General features: G+C 43.8%; 1 protein-coding gene across 1 annotated transcript in view; it reads left to right on the top strand.

Annotated features, from left to right (window-relative positions):
* Window positions 1-11,435, top strand: part of GABRR3 (gamma-aminobutyric acid type A receptor subunit rho3) — a 32,449-nt gene extending 21,014 nt beyond the window's left edge. The window contains exons 5-9 of the mRNA XM_086463252.1: window positions 2,966-3,048; window positions 3,892-4,032; window positions 7,414-7,566; window positions 9,949-10,145; window positions 11,133-11,435. Of these exons, the coding sequence (XP_086319378.1) occupies window positions 2,966-3,048; window positions 3,892-4,032; window positions 7,414-7,566; window positions 9,949-10,145; window positions 11,133-11,435 (877 nt within the window). The remainder of the gene's footprint in view (window positions 1-2,965; window positions 3,049-3,891; window positions 4,033-7,413; window positions 7,567-9,948; window positions 10,146-11,132) is intronic.
* The last annotated feature ends 6,611 nt before the right edge of the window (window positions 11,436-18,046 follow it).

The raw sequence follows: 18,046 nt of genomic DNA on the forward strand, positions 1-18,046 counted from the left end.
CTGGAGCAGGTTTGCTGACAGGACTTGTGACCCCCTGGGGGACCCATGCTAGAGCAGCCTTATCCTGAGGGACTGCACCCCATGGAAGAGAACCACGCTGGAGCAGTTTGTGAAGAACTGTAGCCTGTGGGAAGGACTCATGTTGAAGAACTTCGTGGAGGACTGTCTACCATGGGAAGGACCCCACGCTGGAGCAGGGGAAAAGCATGAGGGTACCTCACCCTGAGGAGGAAGGAGCAGCAGAAACAGTGTGTGATGAACTGACCACAACTCCCATTCCCCGTCCCACTTTGCTGCTGAGTGGGGAGGAGGTAGAGTATTTTGGGAGAAAAGTTGAGTCTAGGAAGAAGAAAGGTGTGGGAGAAAGTGGGGTGTTTTTTTTAAGATTTTGGGTTATTTCTCATTATCCTACTCTTATTTGATTGGTAATAAATTAAATTAATTTTTCCCCAAGTCGAATCTTTTGCCTGTGACAGTAATTGGTGAGTGATCTCCCTGTCCTTATCTCAACCCACAAGCCTGCTATATTTTCTCTCCCTTGTCCAGCTGAGGAGGGGGAGTGATAGACCAGCTTTGGTGGGCACCTGGTGTGCAGCCGGGGTAAATCCACTGCTCTTGGGATACTTGTAAACATGCCATTGATATTAATCGGGGCTCCAGATAGGTAGAGAGAGTGGATTGTTGATGCTGATACCAGTAATGTTAGACAGGAATGTTGTGTGACTATAAGGAACTGGAAAGTGAAACAGCAATTCCAGGACTGGAACAGCAAGGTCATTAAATGTGTCTCCCTTCTATCTGTGTGTTATTTCCTTTCTTTATGAAGCAGATTTGGATGACGTAGCAGAAATAGTTTTAATGGAGGAGTTTTACCCCTCGGGTAAAGGCTTGTGCATTGCAGAAATCAGACTTCTCCAAGGTGATAATTCCTCTAATCTGGATAGTTTGAAGATTTATGCAAATGCTTAAGATTTTTGGGTATGTAATAATTGTTCCAACAAGTAATGAATTTATCTACCCTCTCATGAAGACATGCAGAAGCCCTCACAACGGCTGCACACCACTTTAAAATAGTGTATGTTCAAGAATCACATTGACCAGTAAGAAACAATGTGGTGAAGTATGCATTTTATTTCCATGCTTCATGAGAGAGTGAGAGGGATCAGAGGAAGTACACTACTATGCTAAGGCTTACAGTGGTGGCTCTCTCTGTGAGGGGTATGACACACGTTCAGCTGGGGGAGGAGTGGTGAAGAGACATAAGCTGGGCAAACACATTCTGTCAGCTCGCTAGAGAGGTAAAGTATCATCAAGATTAAGAGCAACAAATTGTGCACAGGTAGTTACAAACCAAAGGGAAGGAGCATTTTCTGGGAAGGGCAGAAATGGAGAGAAAGGAAAAAGTGAGATGGGAGGGAAGGAGGAGGAATTAGAGCTGAGGGACAGACACAGTTGGAATCAGTTTGCTAGGTCTACTCATTGCTTGGAATCCCCTCTGTGAAGGGAGCCCTTGCCCTGTGTCCTGCATCACATTTGCAAGCTGCTCTACTTTTCTTCCTTGCCCTCGTCCTCTCTGCTCCCACAGTTACCTTTAGCCCAACCTTGCATTATCAGAAGGTGTGTACTGGGTGAGTCCTCCTTGCTCTAACAGCTGAGCTTGCAGCCAGCCTTACCGTTCTGTGCCACTGACTAGCAAAGCCCTAAAGTTCCTGCCAAACCTGTGGATTTCTTCCTGATAAGCATGAAGGGCAGGTGTCCTGTCCTTTTCCTTTCCTTTTCTATCAGTTCTTACCAAACTGAGAGGCAGGGAAAGGGTTGATGTAAAGGCTGGTGAACCAAGGTTTTAAAATGATTAACGTGAAACAATGCATTTCTAGCCTGAGTGGTGTTAATGCGTATGTTCCTAAATAATCAGATGTTCTGCCTAGCATCCAGGATTTTATTGAAGGAAAGCAGATGAAAAGTCCAGTTTTGTTGCTAAAACAGTCTCTTTTTTTTTAATCAACATTTTCTTGTTGTTCCCCTGATCCTTTAGTCAATACCTAAAAGACGGAAACAACATCCATAGTTGAAAGTCTTATGAATGATTTTAAAGGTGTACCACTCTTACAATCTCATTTCAAGCCAGTAAAACCTCACACTTGTAAAAAATTCAGCGACAGTGTGATTACCGATCACAAGTTTTCAAAAATCACTTATATACCAAGTATATCCCTTTCACTTAAATCCCTCTAGGATTCAGTTTGGGGAAAATTGAAAAAATCAAACTAAAACATCAAATGACATGCAACCTGTGACAAGAGAGGGAAATTTGGCAATATTTACCATATTTAAATTGCTGCCTCTAGCCTGTTTTTTGTTTATTGTTTAAAATGTCAAGGGACATCTTCTAAAAATTTGTAAAAATACACATGGAATGCAAAATAATGTCTTTCCCAAGATTTCCTTAAGCTTTTTAGAGTATAAGGCATTTCCATGGTGTCGGAGAGTAGGCTTCCAGAAATTGCAGTTTATGTTTTTATGCAATTAAATATTGTAACCATTCTAGCTGGGAAAATAGCACTTGGAATAGTATTTGCTCTAATCTGTAATATTATCTGCTTCAACCTCTGAGAAATCCTGTCAAGAAATGTGGACTCCCCTTGTTAATCTTCAGAAGTGTAACCCTTCAAAGCAAATGTGTGAAGGGCTAATGAAGGATCAGGCCAGTAAAGGATTTAAGAATCTAAGGTAATGTACTTAATTAGACTGTTTATTTTTAAAATATATATTCTCTCACTGATTTATTTTTCTCTCACTATCTTGAAGCAATTTTAGAAGCCTTCAAAAAAAAAAAAAATAGAAAACCTCAATCATTAAGTTTCTAAACAGCAGATCGGTTGGGAATCTCGCCAAGATGTCTGCACAGCCCTAAGGTAGTGTGAACTTTTTCATTTAATTCATGTTTTTCTGTTCCTTTTTGCAGAATAACAGTTTCTGCTATGTGTTTCATGGATTTCAGTAGGTTTCCCCTGGACACCCAGAACTGTTCTTTAGAACTGGAAAGCTGTAAGTTTAATTCATACCTGTTCTTTACATGTGCATTTTTATCAGCACTCCATCTTGTTCATAATACCTTTTCACTTATTTTGATGTGTGACCTGAACCCTTCAACCTGTACATATTAAACGATGGCCAGTTTGGGATCTTTGCAGAACTCGATGAGCTTTGGGAAGATAGAAAAACCATGATGCCCCATGCTTTGCTTTGTCTGTGTTGATATTCCAAGGCCTAAATCTAAAAATGTTTCATCTGTCAAAAATCATGGGTTTTTTTCTGAGGGAAAAAAAAAAAGTGCAAGTTAAAAGTAAAATAAGATTTGACCCCAAGGTAAAATGAAAATTAGTGTTTGTGTTTCTGTTAAATGTCTGCTTTCTCGCCCCTGACTCAGTTGTCTGTAGTAAGCTGTAGAACTGGACAACAAAAGGTAAATAATTTTTGCAGAGCCTTTTCAGATTTCCAACTTTATTCTTATTTGGATTACGAGTAAAACTGGGATGCTGGTTTGTTGTTTAGTCTTGGAAAAGAGAACAGATCCCCAGTGTTCAGACAGCCTGCTCAGTGTGGCATCGCCAGGGCTCCGCCCCTGTGTGCCCTGTGATGCTGAGCATGCCCATGTCCCCTGTCTGTCACGTAAGCTCTGCTGTCAGGGCACAGGACTGGGCTCCACTTGGAAGAAGGTGTAATATGTTGTTTGCAAATTTTTCCATGTCAACTAGCAGGCGAATTGATGTGAAAAAAAATGTTTCTTTGGGGCCTTCCCAAATTGTTTGAGTGGTCTTCTATCCCTAAGAAAAGAAACAGAAGTGTTGTACCAGCAGAAGAGGTGATTTAGTTTTTACTTTCTCATAGATGCATACAATGAAGATGATCTGATGTTATACTGGAAACACGGGAACAAGTCCCTGAGCACAGATGAGCACATCTCCCTCTCCCAGTTTTTCATCGAAGAATTCAGTGCTTCCAGTGGACTAGCTTTTTACAGCAGTACTGGTATAGTAAGCTCCTGTCATTAGAAGAGAAAAGCACAGGACACAATCATGCAGAATGTCTTTCACATCCGAATTCATTGATAATAAATGACTGTTAACTGCTGAGAGATCACAGTTAAAATGAGGTCTGTCAATCACACTGGTCTGCCAGCCTAGGTCCTCGAATCTCTTTACATTACATATGTAACACTTTCTTGATATTAGAAGAAGAAGCCATAATATAACTTAACATCTGACATTAAGAACCTAGAAAAAAATGCACAACAACCAAATACATGCTGTTGTGAGCTCTTGCAAAATCATGGTTCTTCTCTGAAAGCCACTGGACTATTTGGTTTACAGGAATCTTTAGGTCCTGGTTAAACAGAAAAGCTTGAAAATGCAAACCCTAAAGGGACAAGTACTAGAAAGCAAACCAGAGGAACCCCAGTGTGGGTTATTTTTTTGGAGCTGTAAAATGTCATTAAAAGTCTACTAACTATAAGATTTCCATGTGAGAACACTTATAACCTGTTGAGGTCTAATTCAGGGTTTGCTTTAATGTTCCTTGTTTACACATAAAGTTGCAGGAAAAAAAAATCCCTTTGTGTCAGTGCTACATTGTTTAAATATAGGTATCTGCCCCTGACAGGTTTTTATTTCTCCCTCTACATCTTGAACTACACTTTCTGACAAATGCACAAGGCTTTAGGAGTTTATTAATAGTCTTGATTTCATCGAGGTCTTTTTTATTTTCTTTGTATTTGTGCATGCAATTACAAATTTTGAAATACTTCTCTATGCAAGTAGTCTAACCGTGCATTTTAACTAGATAAAATAGCATGCTTGCTACTGTGCTTTCCAGTCTGAGTCAATTCATTTCGGTGTGGATATTGCCCTTTATATAAAGGCAGATTAATACTATAGAAATTATTCCATATAATATGATGAAATGCATAACACTTTGGAAAAAAGCCATTAAGACATACAGGAAAGCTGCAAATAGATTTATTTACTGCATTTTATTTACAGGATAGCTTCCTTTTGCGTTTAAAAAAGAGGCATTCAAGTTCGCGGTGGCAGAAATTCCAGTTTAAATTATGACACAGCCTAAGCAGTGAGGAATTCACAGCTTGATTGGGTTCTTCATCCTTATCTCTTGCTCGCGTATGAGCTAAGAACAGACCTCCAGCTTTCAAGAGCCACTGTCACGTGAGAAGAGGGCAAGTGATACCCTTACTATCGTAACTATCCTTGCTGAGAGCTACGTCAAATTTGTCTTTGTTGCAAGAAGGAGACTGGGATGTTTTCCACCAAACTGTGTATTGAAACCGGGTTCTGGGAACTCACCTGGCTTCTTTCTGCCTTGGTCATAAAAAAACACTTCCACAAGTAAATACAGTCTTGTGCCCAACAGTGCAACCTCGTACCACCCCTGTACCCAGGCCTTTGCAGCACCTTCACAGCACCTTCGACTTTGCAAAGTGTAACTGCTTCACACTTACATGCAGATGTTTTGATGATGAGCTTACTCAGCAGGGTAAACGTGAAAGACTTATTTTATAAGTCTCAGGGACCACAGGAAGTACCTGAATAATGCATGTACCGCATCTGCTAATTAGAACACCGCCCTTTGTAGACATACACTTTTCTTTGGTTTTGAGGTTTTGTTTCAGTCAAGAGGTTGCACTTTGTCTCGTTCTGTTATTTTGCTTCTTGTTGGAAGATGATTACACATAGACCCCCTGAAGTAAGTAAGAGTGGGGATCAATCAACACAAGTCTATTGGGAGCCAGCTCCTCCTGAAGAATCTCAGGCAAAAAATGGACAAAAATACTGCTTACAAAGCAGCCTTCTGCATATCCTTTCCTGTGAATCTCAGCGAACTACACATGTGTAGCATTTAGGCTTCTGGAGTTCCCTGGCCTCCAAAGGAGCAACAATTTCAATCCATTTTTGAGACTATAATTTTTAAAACCAAAAACCTTCTCCACTAATGAAAACGCATAGTGATTCAAAATTCGGAGCTTCCAAACCCCCTTGCTTTCTAACACTCCTCACCGAGATGGGAGGCTAGATGCGGCTGGGTAAGGATTCCGAGATGAAAACTCAATAACAACAGAGTGTTATTAAGCAGGCATTCTTTATTGCAGCGCTGGGCAGCACTGGGGATGCTCCACCATGAGTGCTCCAACGGGTTAGCAAAACACACCGGTTCATATACACAAAAATCATACATATTCATTAGATTTCCTGAGAAGGGCAGTCTTATGGTGATGAGTTCCCGGAATTCATCTACATGGTCCAAGCATGCGCAGTAAATTTAGGGTTAGGGTCTTTTCATCTTCCGGTGGTTGCTCATAGTCATCCTCACGCTAGTTGAATCTTCCTTCTTGAGCACAAGCCAGGGCCCCTTTTCTGATGCAACCTCCTCTTGTAACAAGCAGCCGTGTAGATGTTTGCTGGGCGTTCCTGTAGATAGCTTTGTCTCCTTGGTGTCAGGTAAGATGTTATCTATTTACCACCTTTGCTCAGCAAATCGCTAAAACCATCCTTGTGGGGGAAGAAAAACTCAGGAAAACAAAGACGCAAGTAAAACTAAACAGATCACAGTGAGGCCTAAGCCAGAGACTGTCAGAGTTTAGCTCTTTCAATAGAGTGTGTTTAATATTTGATGGGGTTATTGCTGAGATATTATTTTTTATAAAGTCGCTCTTTGTGACGGCATGACTGCTCCAACACAGGCTCATTGATGTCTCTGTACTGGACAGGCAGACGCTGCGCAGCCAGCCACTTCTGTCTTCTTTCTGTCTCACTACATCTTGATTTCTCTCCCATCGTAGGAGATTATATAGCACGCGTGCTTTGTTGCACAGACAGAGCATGCCTCAAAATTCACTAGATGGCACCCTTTCCTCTAAAGTCAACGCTGATCAGGCAAATGGCTCTGACCGCAAGAAAAGAAGTCCTGCTTGTTATTAGGTATTTGTAGCGTGAGAGAAGGCAGGCTAGTTTTTGGGCGAGGCAGGGTGTTGGCTTCACTGTCCGAGCTGGATTGAACAATTATATTCTGGCTGTATTCTCCCGGCAGTTTCACTTAAAGTCTATTTACTTTTTTTTTTTTTTTTTTTCCAATTTCCTAACCTCAATTATAATATAGTATTTTATTTGTGCAGTCGTGATGCTTCACTTCCAAGGCAGCAGTATTTTAATGAGGTATGATGGACAGTTTGTAAAGCACTATATAAAACCAAGGCAGTGGCCATATTTCTTAGGCATTTACTATTACTGATGTGGCTACACCTTTCCTACTGGAAGGAGGGGGCCAGTGAACAGAGCTCACAAATAACACAGCTCTCTTCTGTTCTCCCCCAACCCATTTCTCTCTCTTTTTTTTCAATAGGTTGGTACAACCGACTTTTTATAAACTTTGCACTCCGGAGACATATTTTCTTTTTTGTGCTACAATCCTATTTCCCAGCCATGCTGATGGTGATGCTGTCTTGGGTTTCATTTTGGATTGACAGAAGAGCCGTTCCTGCCAGGGTATCACTAGGTAAACCTTTAATGTCTGTTCTTTTGGGAAGTACAGGATGAATAGGGGAGAGGTTTTGAAGTTACCTTGGCTTCTTATTTACACAGAACATGAGCAAGTATGTCAGGTAATTGCCTGAACAACACTATTATTGCCACTGTTGTCACTACTGCAAACTCATTTAGTCAACCTCTACGTTTGGAATGTTTGTTCAGACTGGCTTTGCTATATTAGAAAACAGCTCACACACCACAGTAGGAAAAAGGATGATTCTGCCCATTTCCCTATGCAGAATTTTACTTCATTCCTTTTTCTTTTTTTTTTTTTTTTTTCCCCCCAAAGCCTGGGTTGTTTTTTTCTTCCCCTCTTCCCAGCAAAGTAACAGGTAGTAACAGGTAGTCAGATCCCTCCCCAAATCCATGGTTCATGAGAGACACTTAATAACCATAGCACAATCTACTTAAAAGCTTTGCAGCTCTGCCTTCTCCCTGGAAACATTTGGTATCTTCCTACCAACCTGGAAGCAGTTTCCTGCCTTGTCCTACATAGCAAAGCCTTTCTTTGCTAGGCACTTTGAAAATGCTTGCTTTGGTGCCTTCACTGTGCAAGGCCCACAGGCTTCCGTGGAAGCCAAAGAGTAAGTTGGATGTCTTTCTGCTCTCCCAGTTTTAGTTCTGAACACCACAGCTCAGGAGAAAAAGACTAATTACAGTGAATTTTTTATAACATTATTGTTTTTCTCAGTGTTGAATCACTTGATACCACTTCAAGACTGCCTTTGTTGCGAATTTAATGCTGGTGGCCTTGGAATGAGTACATTGTTTCAAAGATTGGCATCTCTATGAAGATCTGAGGGAAATGTCTTAAGATATCTAACAGAATCATAATGTATCTGAGTCCTGCAACTGGTGGTTTAAGAGTTAGTAAAGAAGCTCCTGTTCTTTATTCTTGCTGATGCTAGTCCCAGAAGCCAACTGCATGTTGCTATGTTTCTTAGACAAGTGAAAATTTGAGGATCTTTGTTTAAGAAACAAACTCGCATGTACTGAGGAAGCCCTCAATTTTTATCAATAGCTGTATCAATCTAGAAAAAATAGGACTATAGCTACCTCAGATCCCTTTCTATTGGCACAGTCTAAAGCTATTAATACATGAGATATAAATCTATTTGCTAGTCTAAAACCAGATTATGGTACCTCCTACCTACTTTTAATAATGCATCTACCAATTCCTTTTATTTATAAGAAATCTAACTTCATCTTTAAAAATAAAGTTTAAATCTCAGTAGGTCATTTGTAATGTTGTCAAGATGGTTTTGCTGATCATGTTCTTTAAATTATATATGGATTTCTGCAGAAGGTTATGCATCAGGAGTTCTATGAATAACACACATTTCGTTAGCATAAGCATGTATAATTTATGGGCAATGTTAAAAACAAAGCTTAAAAACCTTTGCTCCCTAGCCTAGAGTATACGTATTTTAAGTAAATTGATTGCCCTTTATATGGAATATTTCAAACTCCATCCTTCAACCTAAGGAACTTGCAGAGAGGGAGAGGGAAAACTCTTGTATGTTCCAGTGGGCTTGAACTAAGCATAAAACTGGAGAAAGGCTATACTGAGACCCAGCTGAAAGTCCATGCTATCAGCCAGTGCTGTCTCACAGATGTTACTGGGATGTCTTCACTTCCAGTGTTACATTAATTTCCTTAAAAGCAGGGCCTGGGTTGGTGTTGGGAGGTTTGGGTTTTTTTTTCTGAGATAGAGGAGAACAAAATGCGATGAATAGCTGCATGTGAGAGCAAAGACTGAAGAGATGAGGGTGATATTCTGGATACACTGAAGTAAACAAAAAACATTTCTTAGTTTCAATGGATATAGGATTTTTATGCTAGAGTGTTTTTAGACAGCCATGCAGTTATGACAGAGACAGAGACATACAAGCTGATATCTGTTCTCAGGAAGTACAATTTGAGAAGGACTTGGGAGGGAAACTGGTGATTCTTTAGGGATTCTCCAGGACAAGACAGTGTGTAGTGGAGACCCTGGCTCTGGGAAGTGAGGGAAGACCACAGCCTGCTTTCACTTCTCTATAGCAGTTCCTTGAAGCTGTCACAGAAATATGTTCCTTACGCTGCTGAATCACCACCGTTGTGTCCGCGCTGTTCGAACCTGCTGTGCTGAAGCTCTAACTGCACACAGAGCAGAGAGATGATTTACTGTTTTCGGTATTGTATGTGATAAGTCCTTCATGGTTCACTCCACTCTTCAGAGCCTGTGCAATGAAGTTAAAGGTGGTGTCAATCATATGCCCTCACAAAGCTGTGCTGTCCAAGCAACAGCGATGAACTAAACAGAACCAGCTGGCCAGCATTATGATAATCTCCCCTTTTTCTTTGGCAGGTATAACTACAGTGCTGACAATGTCAACCATCATGACAGGAGTAAGTGCCTCAATGCCTCAAGTGTCTTACATAAAGGCTGTGGATGTGTATTTATGGATCAGCTTCCTTTTTGTCTTCCTGTCTGTCATCGAATATGCAGCAGTGAACTATCTTACCACAATTGAAGAGAGAAAGCAACTGAAAAAAAGGGGCAAGGTACAATCCTCTGTGTTTTGTTGCTTTCAGAAAGCATCAGAGAAGTCACAGAGTAATCCTGATACACCACTGTGATAACAGTGCAGTAACCATCTCTGTGACTCCCCTCTATATCTCACTCTCTTTACTTGGCTGAAGGGAGGAAATGTATCATCCTTTCTGAAATCTTGAGAAGCTCTGTGCTTTCTCCCATCCTTTTCTTGTGGCAGAGGTTAGGGAGTATGCCTTTTGACACATTCCACCCCCACCCCCCCCACCCCCCCCCCCCGAGGAAGGTAACTTTCATTCTGTTCTCAAATACCTATTTATCAAGGTATTTTTCCTCTCTCTGAAATATACCCCAGAATGCACTCACGTAATATTCCTTCTTGTTTCCTGTGAGACAGAGTCTACTTCTCCTCCTGCTTCACCATTTTCAATTAGGAAGATGGGTTTAATGATGCCTTTTTGTCCCAAGACCAGATGAATGACAAGGTCATCGAAAAGTGTGCCTTCAGCAGAAATGGTCACAAGCTAAACATTTGCTTTCTATGAAGCACTCACTTAAAGCCTTTGCTTCAAGAATATCCCATTCATGTATGGGGATAAACACAAAAAGGGTGCATATGTTGCTCACATGATTCGATAATCCCATCAAAAAATGACTCATGGAAATATTTGAAGTCATTTCCCACGACTCCAGCAACGCAGACCTACAGGAAAGGCAGAGTTTGCTTTTTCTATTTCAGAAGCTAGGCCATAGATTGCCAGCCAGAAGCTGGTAATAATCAGTCAGTGTTTTATGGCATGTATCCCCTTCCTTGCCCGTGTCCTGCCCAAAGAGGCAGGCCCCACAGATAGCAATGCTGTGAGGTAGCCCCCTTCTCCATAGGCTCTCCACAGAAGAACAACACTGAAGAGAAAGCTTTCTTTATTTTCTGTTTTATTTATTTATAATTTACCAAAATGGCTCCTGCTAGATGCAGAATAACTATTCTCTGTTGCCAGGCTTCAGGAATGTATAGTATTGACGCAGTGCAAGCAATGGCTTTCGATGGCTGCTTTCATGACACAGATGTGGACATGGACCTAACTGCTTTCTCAGACCACTGTGAAGAGAATGAGACCGAGGCACGTGCAGCCAGCATCTCCGACGTGGACACAACTCGCATAAAGAGGAAGAGATCTCTGAAGGGAAACGTGGGCAGGATTATTTTACAGAACAATCATGTTATCGACACATATTCCAGGATTATATTTCCCAGTGTGTATATTGTGTTCAACTTTTTTTACTGGGGTTTGTACCTATGAACAAAACCCATTATAAACTAGATATTATTTTGCATGTGAGGGTAGCATCATGCTTTAAAAATAATGCAACAGCAGTAGAGGAAAGGGTTAAAAATTTCCGAAACTGACTTCTGCATCATACCAACGCGCTTTGGTTAGTAGCAAAACTGTTAATGAAAAACTCTCACAAGTCTTGTTTCAATTGGACTGTGCAATGCTGCATTGGGGCAATCTAATGCACATGCTGCTACTGCAGTAGCATAGAAGCAGTTTGCTCACTAAGGGAGCCCTTTGTCACACATGAACAGACATCAGCTCCCACCTGAGGTACTACCCAGTCTCTATCTACACTCTAATAATGCCTCTTTAATCAGCCCTTCTGCTTGTTCTCCACTTCTGGTCCATTTTAGTAGGCAATCAGCACCAGCCGCCTTCAAACAGCTCCTATCCTTATTTCACTTGCTGCATTTCGATTTTGCTAGGCACCCTGTATGCACCTCAGCAGCCTTTGTCCTCGGATGGCAAGTAGGGGGAAAGTGTTTATGGCTTAGCAGTGGAGTAGGGACCAGCAGAAAGCAGGAAGCAAAGCTGATGGGGCTTTGTACACAGTGCATCATCAACAGCTCAAGAAAACCCCTCACCTCTCTCCCTGTCAGCTCTCTCTGACTTCCCACAGGACCATTGGGAAGGGCCTCTGTTTTGGAGAAATCTTGCTCACTAGTTCCTGAGGCAGCACAGGAACAATGTCCCAGACCTGATGCACTCAGTGTCTTGCAGCCGCCTCCCAGGTGGATGACTGAAGTCACCTGCACAAGCTCTGCCCCTCCCCATGACACCCACACACCTGTGCCTCATGTGGGACCTGCTGTAATCACCTGCTTTCTGCGTAGCTGTTCATTTTAGAAACACAAGCCTTGAGGCAGAGATTTTAGAAAACTTTGTCAAGAAAACAAACGACCCATGTCTTCAGCAGAATCTGGTTCTTCTGCTTTATGTGGCGTACATGAGCTTGGGGTTTTGCCCCCCTCCCTCTCCCTTTGGCTTTTGAGATTGAATGTTACAGCGAGGAGAAGCCACATATGCCTGCTTGCAGCAGTGATTCCCAGCATGGTTCAAAGACACCACACCGAGACACACAGGAAATAAAAGGGAGCAGCTGTGCCAAAAGAGAGCCATATTCAGCAATCCAGTTGGTCCCAGGTGAATCCTGCACAGAAATATCCTTAGATTCAGGTTAAGGAGGTTGAATTAAGGATGTTCAGCGACACACACAAAAAGTGTTCACAGTTCCAGAAAAGAATCAAGATTATTTTTGCAACTTTGCCAAACAAGGAGCATTTTCCACTTAAATTCCTTGGGTTTGTCTGTCATTTAATGGAGTGAGTTTATATTTACAAAGTCAGTTCAAAATGATAATTTGCGGTGGCAAAAAATGCCACAAGGTAACTGCTTGGTTAAGATTAGGAAATTGGAATAAATTTGGAAGCCTGAACCGCTCTCTGGTTTATTTGATTTTCCTGCCCCAATATTGTTTGTTCATAGCAGGGGGATGTCTCTTTCAAAAAGCTGCATTTGCCAAGCTCCCAGTTACAGAGCTGGAGAAGCTCTGCATGCCGGGTGATTGAAATCTGATGGAGTGAGTGGGCACTTTGGTAGCCAGTTTGCTGCCAAAAAAATGATCAGAGCTAAGACAGCTTTGATACTCTTCCAGGAAATCCTGTCATGAAAAGCAGAACCATACCAGGAATGACAATGCTGGGAACGTAAAGCCAAAGGACACACAGGCTTTGGCAACAGTGACAGCACACTAGACCTCAGGCTGAGCAAATGTGTAATACAGACGTGTTTAAAACATACCATGACACTCTTGTTACTGCACTGCCATTATGGAGGCATCCCGCACAGATGTTCCAGATTGCCCAAGAAGATCCTGTCTAACTGCTCCAGACGTGTAACGGGTGTCCTGAACTTTTCACATGAACCAATATAACACCATTGTTCTCACATAATTTTTTTTCATATCTGCCTTATGGGTAGAGGCATTTGTCCTGTAGCCAACAGCAAATCCTCAGCCTCCAACAGAAAAAATACCCATGTGCTTCTTGACCCAAACCAGTTCCCCCTTCTAAATTTCTTAAAGGATCTGCAGCAGCAAAAGCCGCGCAGCGCAGCATGCCCCAGCCCCGGGTAGGCTGTCCAGCAAACAGGCCCACACATGGAAGTGTGGAGGAAAAGAGGTTCCTGCCTGCATTTACCTTCCACACACATCCTGTACAGGTGCCTGAAAGCTGCACAGCCTGCTTTGACTGAGGAAACTGTTAGTTACCTTCAACTGTGAATGTAACCATTGGCAAAGTGCGTGTGTGTGTGTACCGGAGAGCACGATACATATATCAAGCTTTATTACGATAATGAGGAAGATCGCACGTTATGACGATGAAACTTAACTGCATACTTTTACAGCAAAGCTTGTAATTTTTATCTTCTTAATGCAGCGACAGGGATGTTATCAGGACTGATTGTACTTCAAAAGTCTACTGCTTGTATAAACAGTAAAAAAATAACAAACAGTATTTAAATACATTATTTCTTGTTTAGAGGGCGCCAGAGGGCTGACTAAAACTCACATGACCCTCACCTGAAGCTTGTGTTACCCTCCAGAAGGGGATGGTAATAAATACTTTCAGTCAATTTGCCTAGACAGACCAGCACGGATGTCTTTAGAAAAGTATTCACAAGTATTTCCCATTCCTGTTACTTGTGGCTAGTTTTGCAGCCAGTCAAATGCACGGGTTTTACTTCCCACAGTGTTTGCTAAAAGCTAAAACATCACAGCCATTATGTAAATACATACTTGTCCGAGTATCACAGTTTGAGGCTGGGCCGGCCACCAACGAATGACAGACGCTCTCTACTAACCCCTCTCCCCTCCCAAAAGGGAAAAGGAGAGAGAACAAGGGAGAGAGACTTTACGGTTTGGAAAAGAAAACTAAAACAGCTTTAATGGAACAATAACAATAAAAGAAAAGATAATAATAAGAATAAGGAAAAAAAATGAAATATATACAGTATGTACAAATATATACAAAACCAATACCGAACCCAACTCCCCCCACCCTGATGACAATACGTCACCACCACACTGCAGGGCTGGCACTGGGGCAGTCCCAGGCTGGACTCGGCAGCAGACAGGGACGGGATGCAGGAGCTGGACTCAGGCACTGGATTCAGGGATGCACGGATCAGCCCTCCTCAGATGTCGGCCATCGAAGAAGAGCGAAGGGGAGCGACCCTCGTGATCTCTCAGCTTTTATACTGAATATGATGTCTATGGGATGGAATACTCTGTTGGTCAGGTTTGGGTCACCTGTCCAGTTCACTCCTCCCTGTAGGTGCGACCCTTTTCACTCCCGGCACCCCAACACGCAGTACAAGATTTAGCAGTGACCTTGGTCGCTATAAGAACAAGTACAAGCAAGGGCCTCTCTGCATCCCATTCCTTGGTATGAACTATAAACACTAGGCCTTATCACTGCTAGGAGCAGTCACTGTCTGGAAAAACATGCTGCTGTTTCAGAAAGTGCTGGTAGTTAGAGGAGACTTAACTGAAAAGTTAAAGCACTAAAACAGAATCAGTTCTGATTTAGCCCAAACCAGGACACCGAGCATTCATCCTAGTGGTATTTGAGCAGTTATGCTGAGAGTACTTTGTGGATTTTTGGAACAGAAATAACAGCTTGTAATGGTTCCTGTGACCAGCTGAGGTGCAGGATGTGGCCTTCCTATTTTTAGCATCTGCTGCTACACCCATCTGTAGTAAGAAAACATCCTGTAAGTATTAATGTAGGTGATGCAGACATTTAAGTCTGGAGAAGTACTTAATTCTTCAAAGCTTTATAACTCTCATGAAAGATGTAAGCAGAATTTCATGCCAGTGACCTGTTTTTCAGAGAGCTACAAAAATGTATGCCTTTGAATATCCCAACTGTTGGTGTTTACACTAAAATATTCACAATTTAATAAATTTTGCAAAGTGTCCTGAATGTTGAGCGATGTCACGATGAACCAAGAATGAGCCAGAGTTAGAAGGTAGAGAATGTCTTCTTTTTCTTCGAAAGTCACAGCCCCATGAAAGAAAAATGCTTTATAGAGAAACTTAGATTTTACTATCTAATTCGTACACATTTGCGCAGTTAGGACAACCTTAGGTTCACCCCTAGGAAAACCTCTCTCCTGGTAACCCATCTACATGCTGATTAAACTGTATTTCATGATCAAGTCACCACGACATGTTGGTCAGCTGGTGACCAAAGCAGTGCAGGCAGTAAAGCAACAAGGACTGAACAGGATGAACAGTATTTGGCTTTTTCTCTCCTCCATCCCCTTTTCCAGTGTGTTGTATTTTGCCAGTTTCTCTATCCAGCACGTAGGAGCTTGCCGAGTGCATTCACGAGCGCAGAACCCACTGGAATCACACAATGTTTGTTCCAGAAGATCCAGCTAGTGCCAGGGAACCAGGAGTTACCACCGTGTGACTAACAACCACACCGCAAGGAGGAACAAGACAGCAAAAACATTTTCCATAAAGGGAGGGATTTGAACTGGTACGTTAGATGTCAAAGGCTCTATTACTTCCCTCCGTAAGTTGTTGACAGAACACAGTCCCCTCTCTGTCATTGAAAGGTCCTTCTAGTAACTAACTGACACCCAGTTAGTTATAACTTTCTACTTATATTAGCCACATGCTGCCAGGCTGCTGATTCACTTCCAAAATTCACTTTTCCTGGTAGTTCTGCTTTGTATGCCTCAAGCTATCAGTATGCCTCAAGCTATCAGTACGCAAGAACAAAACTTTAGTAAAACCTACCAAATTTTCTCATGTCTTTCAGCCCATATAAATGAAAACATTAAGCACCTCTAACAAAGGTAACTAATATTTCTAGATGCTTTCATGTGCTTGGTGAGGGTTCTAAGGGTGCCTCACAGGGGCTCTGCAACAAGATTTTGGTCCAGGAAAAAATATTGCAGCTAAAACCCGGGCACTTTTGTGTGTATGAAGTAAAATTTTATATAAAGAACCACAAGGCTTCATGCTGTATCTCCTAATTTAACCCATGCAATAACTTTAGTGGAGATACCGTTGTGTCACTTCCTATTGGTTCCAAATGTGGTTTTTCTCTCGCACATTCACGCTAAATAACGTGGGTAGACGAAGAACTATTTCTTGCACAGACTATGTTTCCAGGTGGCGATTAAAACTCCCTGGAGGCAGGAGCGCCGGACCCACTCCCACGGCGAGGCCTCCGCAGCCCGCACGGGCCGGGCCGGGCCGGGCCGGGCCGGGGCAGACCGAGGGCGCTGGGAACCCGCGCTCCCGCCCCTCCCGGGACGTGCACCAGGCCCGCTGCCCAGCTCCCACCGCCGCCCGGAAACGCCTCCTCCCGTGACACCAAGGGCCGCCGCACCCCCCTCCCGCCTCCGCCGCCATTTTCTCCCGGCCGCAGAGCGCCTCCTCTGGCAGCGCCCCGCCCCGCCCGCTGCGGCCCGCGCGCCCGGGTGAGTGCGCGCGCGTGGAGGGGGCGCTGGGTCGCTGGGGCTGTGGGGTCGGCGGGGGAAGCGGCGGCTGGGGGCAGTGGGAGGAGCGGGCCTGCCGCCGCCGCCTCCCGCCGGACTCGGAGCCCCTCCGGGACGCGGGGGAAGGCGTCCGTGGGTGCGGGGCGCCTCGTGGCAGCGCCGGGCCCGGCGATCTCGTGGCTGACTCGGCGGGGCTCCGGGGGAGCTGGAGCGGCTTTAGGGGCCGTCCCCCTGCCCCGGGGCTCGTGAAGTCGGGGCCCCGGCAGCCGCGGAGCACGGCCAGCGTCAGCCGCCGGGTGCCCTCGTGGCAGCCCGGGCGTGCTTGTAAGGCCGGCTGGGGCCGGGAAGCGCCGGCTCCTACCTGCTGCGGGCACCGGAGCACTTTTCTCTGCGGATTTCCCTTCTGGGGAGAGTTTAACAGTAGCCTGGCGTGGCCGTGCGGTGAGGGGGAGTAGTGGGGGCTGTGTGGGCTCGGAATCGCTGTGGCCATCTTTCTCCCCATTGCTTCGCGGGGAGCGGGTTCCCCTGCAGTTGCTGGACCAGTTCAGAGGCCTCGGCTCAGAAACGGGCACATTTTTTCTCTAGCCGTGCAGAAGAGGACTTGGGGGTAATTGGTAGATGAAAAATTGGACGTGAGCCGGCAACGTGCACTTGCTGCTCAGAAAGCAAATGGCATCCTGGGCTGCGTGAAGAGAAGCATGGCCAGCAGGTCGAGGGAGGTGATTCTCTGTTTCACTCTTGTAAAATGCCACCAGCTGCGTGCAGTTCTGGGGCCCCCAGCTCAAGAAAGGCACAGACCTGTTGGAGTGGGTCCAGAGGAGGCCACAAAGATGATGAGGGGGCTGGAGCACCTGCCCTGTGAGGACAGGCTGAGAGAGTTGGGGTTGTTCAGCCTGGAGAAGAGAAGGCTCTGGGGAGACCTTATAGTGGCCTTCCAGTACTTAAATGCTATAAGAAAGATGGAAAGGGACTTTTTGCTAGGGCATGTCGTGACAGGACAACGGGCAATGGTTTTAAACTGAAAGAGGGTAGGTTTAGATTAGATACAAGGAAGGATT

The sequence above is a fragment of the Leptosomus discolor genome, chromosome 1 (genome assembly GCF_034619465.1).
Source record: "Leptosomus discolor isolate bLepDis1 chromosome 1, bLepDis1.hap2, whole genome shotgun sequence".
Lineage (NCBI taxonomy): Eukaryota > Metazoa > Chordata > Aves > Leptosomiformes > Leptosomidae > Leptosomus > Leptosomus discolor.